The sequence below is a fragment of the Phyllostomus hastatus genome, unplaced genomic scaffold (genome assembly GCF_019186645.2).
Source record: "Phyllostomus hastatus isolate PE091 unplaced genomic scaffold, TTU_PhHast_1.1 phas_contig_118, whole genome shotgun sequence".
Classification (NCBI taxonomy): Eukaryota; Metazoa; Chordata; class Mammalia; order Chiroptera; family Phyllostomidae; genus Phyllostomus; species Phyllostomus hastatus.
The window spans coordinates 2,942,890-2,952,121 of record NW_025333543.1 but is presented as its reverse complement, the minus strand read 5'-3'; the positions used below and the strand labels follow the sequence as shown (position 1 = coordinate 2,952,121).

The following is a 9,232-nucleotide window of genomic DNA, read 5'->3' as shown; positions in this document are numbered from 1 at the left end:
CATTTCCTGTTGCTACCCAAGGCCCCACTGACTGCATGTGCCTGTGTGCATTAACTGTATATTTTACAGTGCTAGAAGACACACACTATCTCTTATTGTCATCTCTGAGTCTCCGGGGCACTTTGAGTTGACTATGAACCAATCTAAAAATAATCTTCTTAAATGTTACTTTTCAAAAGTGGTGTTTTTCACAAAAGCTTTTAAAAATTCCCAGAGAACCAGTTAACAATTTTGTTTACAATGTACCCAAAAAGTGAACTCCCTCAGCTCTGCCACATTAAATACACTTTTCGAAGTCCTGTGCAGTTCTGTTATTCCAGGTGCACCGCTACCATAAGTGGTCTTTGTAGATGTCTGCTATGAATGCCCTTTGTTCCCATCATGCAAGTGCCTCAGTGTATGGTCGTCTAAATTGATGTTGACTGTTCTAGAGAGTATTAAATCAGGTAACATATCAAAATATCTGGTCTAAAAATGCAGAAATTGACTTTTATTTATAAATTGAAAAGATTTTTTTTTACCAAGTTCATATGCTTGCTTGTTCTTTCTGTGACATCAAGAAGCAGTGAAATTTTACCCTTATCCAAATAATTCTCAAATTTAACACCCAGAGCTGTTTTAATTACTTGGGCATTTTAGGTAAAATTATGGGGAATTGGGGTGTTGAGGAAATTATAAAAAGGGTAGTTTTGATTCTGATTAATTTTTTCCATTTTCATTCCAATCTATGGAAAAGATGAAATCTAGCAGTTGATTTCAAATATTGAGGAGATAAGTGAACATAAATGGGCATATTTTAATATATATCAAACAATTACATTAATACTTAGCTCAAAATCAAACTTGAAAAGTAAATGAGCATCTTTTTCTTTTCTCAGTGAAGATACATGTTCTTACAGATTAGCTCAAGTTTGGAAATCACTATTATTACTACATTCAATCATTTCTTTTCACATTTTTCTCCGTTTGCTAATCTTCTTGAGTGGTAAAAGTGCTTACAATATACAAAAATTAGACAGACAAATTATTACTCTCTAGAAAATATTTATTGACAAGTTTTACTTTTCTCTCCATTTTCTGAGAAATAAACATAATACACAAAATACAGTAAAATGCACTTTTCCCATTTCAAATAAATATATTTTACTCTTGTAAAAAATTAATAATCTGTGTAATTCACCATAGTATTGTAATCAGTGAAATAAAGCAAAGAAATTCTCTAGTTAAGTTGTCACTTATTTTTATGATTATTACAGCATTTTGCTGCAGAAAGGAAACACTATTCTCTGTAGAATTATATTCAGACTTGAATACTGTCACTTCCTGTTTGGGGAAGGTAAAGATAAGTTTCTTTAAAAAGTGTTTATTGTCAAAAAGAGTCTTAGTTTGGGAGAAAGAGAGCATCCAGGTCTTTGCTGAATGAACAAAGTTATGTGTAAACTTTCTTATTAATACTCCCTAGAGACCAGCCTACATTCTGAATTATAATGACTCTTCTGAATCACACTAGCAATTCTTAAAAATTAGTGGTTAAGTATTTAAATTAATAGTTACATGTGTAATATAAAACCAAGACAGAATTTTAAAACTCTTTTAACAGGAAAGGTTAAAAATAATGGTGTTACACAGAACAAATTTATCCTTTTCACAATTGTTATGAACATCATAAGAACTGAAATCTACTGAATTATACAGACTCAACACAGACTCTCATATACACATAGATCCCTGATCAGTTTAAGACAACGTGTTAGTTTATTCTTGTAAGTAGTTAAGAATACTTTAGTAACTAGCAAAACTCACATTTAGGCAGTCACCAATCTTCAGACTTCTTATATCTAATCTATTTCACCCTCAAAAGACTATATACCAATTAATAAAAATCATTAGTACTTTCTAACTTCCTATATTAGCAGTTACTTGGTACTTCATATACTAGCAAGCTTACAGAAGTAAATCAGACTTTACTGTAGCTCCAAGCCCACCATCGCAGGGCTCGTTTGCATGGATGCAAAAATGTTGGTCAACCTCTATCAAAGCATAAACCTCAAAGCGTAACTGTGTTCAGTAAAAATCCTACACAAGCTATAAGGTGGGTATTAGATCTGTGCTCAGCATTATAAACTATTGTCCAGGTGGGGACTTATAAAATACGAAACTTTTCCCTCTTTATTTTAAAGGATACAAAATTAGATGCGTAGGCATTGTCTTACGGCAATATTTTTATTTCTATACATTTCTGAAACAAGTGTGTGTTCAAAAATTCACAAGTTCAATAAAATAAATTTGTGGTTTCTTTATTTGACATCCTTTATAATTCCTCCATCTCAAAGTGTGTGTTAAAGCTGTTTGCCATGGATGTGTGCTCGAAGATCCTCGTCAGGCTTGGTTTCAACAGTTCTACTGAGTGACATGACAGGTGCTGAGTCGTGTCATTCTTCAGGGACATCATTTGGTCTGTCCCAGGCTCCCTTCTGTCATAATAGAGAGCCCAGAGCAGTGTAATGGTGAGAATCATGGCCAGGATCTGTGTCACGCCAATAGAGATTCCCAGAAACCTCAGCACCTGCAGTTGTTTGGTTCCTCTCAAAAAGGAATACATTTTCTTCCCACAACCCTGTAAAAGAAACAACACGGTCAATATTACTTTGGATGTGTTACAGAGGGTCAAAGTGGTGAAAACAATCTGTATCAGTCAATAGAACCAAAGGACTGAATCACGAAGTTTAGGACAGGGACTTCTCCGTGAGAAGCCAGAGGGGAGATGGAGATGGGAAATTTTTGAAAGCCTGCCCAGGTGATTCTGAGGAGCTCACTACCTTCTTCTGTCTTCCTCACAACCTGGAATTGAGAACTACTGCTATAAAAACACAACATCTAGAGCAAAGGTTGGCAAATGTTTTTTGGGTAAAGGACCAGGTAGTGTATATAGCATATCTTTCAGGTTTTGCAGGCCATGTGGTCTCTGTTCCAACTACTCATCTCCACCACTGCAACACTACAGCCCCCATAGACAATGGTAAATGAACGGGTGTAGCTGTGTTCCAACGAAACTTTGTGAACAAAAAAAGCAACAGGCCAGATTTGGGCACAAGCTGTAAAGTGTCGACTCATGATATAGAATGATTCAAAATTCTCAAAAATAATGTTTCATTATTATTATTTGTATTCACTGTGTGATTCTTATTTGGCCAAAAGCTCTTCCCCAAGGATCAGGAATACTATTCCCCAGACTTCGGCTGAAACTTGCCGGCAGGTAGAGATCAGTCTATTCCTGTCCCCCTACCCTTCACATGTATACACACCCCTGTCCTCTGCTTGCAGCAGAGATACACAGGGGTGCTTCCTGCCATGACACCAAGTTCTAGTTCTACCAGGTAAGAATTTGACATCTGACTTAAAAAGAATAGCAAGGTTTTTTGTGCATTTATTCAAAAGGCTATAACAGTACCTGTGGTAGTATAGAAAGAATAAGAGGGAAAAAAAGAGAAAAAATCTACAACTAGGGAAAATAGGGGGTAAAGGACAAAAAAAAAAAAAGAAGGTAGAATATGGCTAATAATTGTCATAAGTCACCTGGCAGGTGACCAAAGCATAGGCTACCTACCATGTCTCTATTGAATCCACAGCAAAGAAATGAAAACTCTCTAAACATTCACTCTTCTAAAGGTAAGCTGATTCTAAATTAAGGTAAAAATATGGGAAAAAATTTTATAACAACAAATTTCAAAAACTTTGAGGATTCTGAGATGTTACTGTACTTGGAAACTAACAAATTAGCTGTCAAGGTTTCATGGATGCTGGCAGAAGAGAGAGACGAAGAACGAAAGTTCTCATAGCCACAGCAATAGCCAGAGACTATGCCAGTTCTCGAGTCCCACGGGCAACATGAAGATAGCGAGATAACCCCGGCGCACACAATAGGTTGTGTTATGAGAGAGGGACCCCAAGCTTAGGGAACCCTAATATTTTACAGCAGGTGGGAAGAATTCTTGTCCTTTCCATTGGAGAGAGATATTATCTTTATTATATTAGAAAATAAACCTGCTTTTGTCTCTGTAGTGACACACTTTCTTAGTTTTCAAAGCTGTTTCCTATGCAAAAACCTTTGAAAAGATAGTCCAAAACAACAGCAGCCAGTGAGACTCTGCTCATAAAACATGCAGAAATGCAAGAAACACATGGAAAATTATCTCCCAACAATAAGAACTTGGCTTTTCAAAGTTTTTATTCTGAGTTTGGGGTAAAAGTGCGTGGGGTGCTTACCCTACTGAAGAAGCTCCTTAAATAAAAATAAATTGATAATTATTTAAATAATTGCCTCCTTGTTTACTTCTCTAGATTACACAAAGAACTCAAATAAATCAAGGAAGGCAAGGGTCAGTTATTAACTGTGCTTATACTGGAGGGGAGCAATGAATAATACATAATTCTCAGATTTCCAAAGTCAATGATTAGTTATTGTACCCCAGTAAGTTATTCTCCTCAAGAAATAAAAATCCTGTAATACTAGTCATAGACACATTTCAGTAACTACCTTTTCTGGTGTACAATGTAATGTGAATTAATAGCAAAAGATTATCAAAGTGCTATCAATTTAACCAAAAGAGAAATTAAAATATTTATAATTTAACACTATTTAACATTGGTTTAATAAGATCACTTCTCTAGCCATCATACTATTTAATACCTACAACTGTGAATGTACACATATTCATGTGTGTGTACACAAATGCCCTGTGGAAAACCAAAATACCTATCACAAAGACAATTCACCAACGTTCAACTATTTTTCAAAGAGTTCTACTCAGCTAGTCTGTCAGGGCCCATTCACGCTTATGTTTATGTGTAATTCTAACAAGCATCCCTAAGTGACACAGTATAGAACAAGGTTAAAAGTCATGAACTGCAGAGCCTGAATTCTGCATTTCAAATCCCTGCTCTGCTGCTTACAAGCTATATGACATTGCCCAGGTTACTTTTTATGTCTGTGCTTCAGTTTTTCTCATCTGAAAACATACATAATAATAATGCCTACTTGTCTGAGACTTTGAGAAAATTAAATGAATAAACACACTTAAACACTTAGAGTGGGGTTTGGTAGGTAGTAAGAGTTCAGTAGGTATAAGCTGTTATCTCGTATGATCTCGTATGTCAGCCTGTAGAAGATTAGAAAATTCAAATTAAAATAGATGGAAAATCTACAAAAAGCAGATATTAATGAACAAGTATGAGGTTCAACACTTTTAAAAGGTATGAAAAAAACAAAATGACAGCTTTGTGCCAGCACCTGAGTATTGATGCAACAGCCCTTGCCCACAGAGCTGATGTGCCATCACTGTTTTTCAGGTCAGCAAAGTAATTATACAAAGTGATTATTTGCCACTGAGACATTAGATCACTAGCTTTCTCATTAAGCAGAGAAGTGTTTAATATAATTTGGAGAAAGTCACATTAAAAATAGTTAAAATTAAAAGGTTAACTTCAGATACTTTGGAAGGTTAATTTATAGGGACATATCATTTAACATCACTGTCAAGTAATGAACACCAGACCTTCATATCTGTCTTTAAAGAAATGGATATAAAATGGCCATCAGTTATGTTTGGCTGATTCCTTACCTACATTCTCGGTACTTAGTGTAAAGATGGATCTTTAATGAATAAACAAAGACTTACATGGACATAATCAGTCTTCAGTCCATGAATATTTTGGTAATATTAATAATAGTTAAATTAAATTTTAGAATTAAAGGTAAACCACTTAAGAAATACACATGCTGATGAGTCAATGCTGTGAAATGCTATAAGTCAACTATCATTTGATTTTTCCCTTTTACAATAGTCTATGTGCTTAAATTTTATCGATATAGTTCTTTCTATTGGAATAAGATCTCTTATCCCTTTTAACTAATTCAATCTAACCTGGTAAACTGCACAAAAGATAATGTTTATTTTTTAAAATCTGTGAATAAGATAAAGCAGAAACTGATAATAAGCTACAGTCTATCGTGTTTTATATTTTTGGCATTAAGGAAAATCTTACAATTTTGTTTTGAACAATCACATCCAGGATGGTTTGAAAATGTAATATATTAGTTAACATTGAATGTTTTACAGTAAGAGGGTACCTTGGAAATCAATGAGTTCAACTTTTTGACTAGTAATAGTATGGCTAAGTAAAGCACTTCTAGAATGCCTCAGCAAAACAGGCAGGGGAAAAACCCTCTGAATAGTCTCTCTTGTATACAAACAATGAAAGCACTAGCACAAATTTTCAGAATAAACCCCTTTATGACTCTGCAAGTTAACCAAAGACTTGCAACAATCTGAGGAACATTGATTTAAGAAAATCACCTGAGTTTCAGCAAGAACATCAAGCTTTGTGGCACCTTAACTCACCCTATTCCCCTACTCCCTTCCCTGCTCTGGAGTAGCCTTGAAAATCTGTTGATTTTCAAGTCACAGTTGAAAAAAGTCACAATTATGGTGAAAACCAGTGGCCTAGAAACCACCTGAGGTAACAGAATAGGGGTGGAGCTTCTTCAAAGCCCCATTACCAGAGAATTGTCATTATTTGTCTTATCTGGTGGTTTCCTAGAAGACCTTACTTGCAAGCTGTCTTTATTTGAGCCTGATATGCAGTTCAGCCAGCACTCCCCAATGCTGTGTTTGTCAAAAGTAACCAGAGGTAACTGTTGAACACTGAGGCTGCCTGAGACAGGGGATAATAGTTGCATGCAATGTCCAAGTCAAAAAACTTACAGTTGGAGCAAAGAGCGGCCTGAGCAAAGCTCTGATATATTCGTGGAGATCTAGAAAGTTACACATATGAGTACAGCTGTGCTCGTGCCTAGGACTGTACACATGCTAAGGAAAGACCTAAGAAAGCCCTAAGATCTCACCTCTGGCTAACCTTGAGGCTTTGTGCACACAAAGCAAAGGCTGGGAGACTTACTGGTTTGAGGCATCTAAGCAAATCTCTGTTCATTCATTAACTGACCACTAAGCTAACTAAGTGGAGACTTTTGGGGCCACAGAAGGCAAAGAATACAGACCTTAGAAAATTGGTTTAGGAAAGTCATCAATGAACAAATAACAATAATAAACAACAAAGTTTGGGGAGGAGGTAGAACCTGATTTCTGAGTTGCCATGTTATATTATTTAAAATGTCCAGTGTTCCCCAACAACAACAGAAGTCACAAGAGGTGCAAAGGAACAAGAAAGTATGGGTCACACCCACACAAAGGTACATCAGAGAAAAAGCTTTTTAATGAGAGAAACTACTAGCCTCACTACACAACCCCTACCTACACTTTAACAACAGTGAGTGTTAACAAGCATTTTCTTGTTGGAACCTGTCCCTTAATAAGATGCACTGGTCCTATTTCTGCTCTCAGACAATCCCTTTTCCAGAAGTCAGAGAGTTGTGTCTGATGAATCGTCACTTTCCCATTCTCTTCTCTAAACTAAATATTCCTACTTCCTCCAAATTTTCCAAATATGCACACTTCACCATCCTAATTATCTCTTTCTGAATTATGCTGATTATATCAATATTTCTTTGAGAATAATACTAATTTTAACTTTAAAACATTAGAAGTGCAATAAAATATTCAGCCAGCCAAGGCTGTTGTGAGTTTGGATCCCACAAAAAACAGCTTCTCAGGTACCCCAGAAGAGTGGACATGGGACTGTCTCACACGGCACAGAGTCAGGACTGGGCCTCCTTCCTGGTCACTAGGCCCCGAAGACTGTGTCCACGCCGAGGTGGGCAATGGTTGTTCACTCAAAGCAAAGATCCTCGTTTGACTCCTCAATTTATAACATGTCCGTCTTATCACTTCCTCACTTAGTTTACAAAATACATAGATAACCCTTCAAAATAAGACAAAATCGAAGTACTTGTTTGTCATTACAATTCATTAATTATAACTTATGCGTCTCTATCCAGAATCTCTCAGAAGAAGGTCTTATCTACAGATTATTTAAAAGATGAAATTAACTGACATCTCTATGTATTTTAAATTATGTCCAAATGGAGTATGTTAGCCTATGCCCTTGCACATTATTCTCCACTGAAGTGTACTGAAGAACACCATAAGAAACTGTTCAGTAACATTAGTGAAAAATAATATTAAAGATGCTTCCCTAGATAACTTAGAGTAGTAGATGAAAAAAATCCCACTTGAAAAAAACACTTTAGAATTTTGCTCCCTTTGGAAATGTGGAATATTCAATTCTAACATTAAATCATGCAAATGACTACATCTCCTTTTCATCTGGGCTTTTGGAAAGCTAAGAGGCAAACATGAAACTCCACAACCCCATCTGTCCTCATATCAAGCATGTCTAATTACTCTGTTCTTACCCCTTACTCTCCAAAGCTATTTATATTTTATTATTAATTCATTGTATCTTTCTTGCTGCACACTGCATTAAATCATTTATTTAATAAAAAGATACAGGGTGTAAATATATAAAAACACAAATCTCTCTATACTGACACAATTTAATATTTGATGGCTCAGAAAGCATTGTAGAAACCTTCCGGATATTGCTCAATATTAGTGATTCATATACACAATTACTTAATGCTAAGGATTAACTTTCCAAAAGAACATTCCTCTTCTTGATAAGACAGTATTTTGCCAGACTTTTTTTTTTTTTATAAAATAACTGTCCTTCTCAGCCACCCTAAATTCTTCATGGAAACAGCTGTGGGTTTATGGTTCTTTCTGCATTATTCTCATTATAGTAACTCAATCTGAGCACAAATTGTGAACTTAGTTTAAGCCAATCAAATAATCATGCATAAGGTTTACATGTTTCTATACAAACTTGGACATTGCCATTGAAAAGCAAGACACTAAGTCTACAGAAGAAAAAAATATAGACGTGTCTTTGTATAATCTATTGTACTATTCATAGATATTTAGTTGCCTAAATGAACACTTCTGTTAAGTGAGTCAGAAGAAGAAATAGAAATGTTAAGAGTTAAAAATTGCATTCTATTTCACAAAGTGTGTTTTATTCCTAATAGGAAAGAACTGAATTGCACTTATTTGCCTTTCTCAAAATAAAATGCTGAGTTGATTTATCTTGAATATGTTTTCTTCCTAAATAAAGCTATGCTAGCCCTACGTTAATAACCAAAGCTGTATATAAGACATATTGGCTAACCTACTTTACTTGCAGGGACATTAAAATTCTGGTCAACTATTATCTGTAA

At 35.4% G+C, this 9,232-nt stretch overlaps 1 protein-coding gene across 1 annotated transcript in view; it reads right to left on the bottom strand.

Annotated features, from left to right (window-relative positions):
• Window positions 1-2,204: 2,204 nt before the first annotated feature.
• TSPAN12 (tetraspanin 12) overlaps window positions 2,205-9,232 on the bottom strand; it is a 73,394-nt gene continuing 66,366 nt past the window's right edge. The window contains exon 8 of the mRNA XM_045848103.1: window positions 2,205-2,617. Within this exon, the coding sequence (XP_045704059.1) occupies window positions 2,312-2,617 (306 nt within the window). The 3' untranslated portion in view covers window positions 2,205-2,311. The remainder of the gene's footprint in view (window positions 2,618-9,232) is intronic.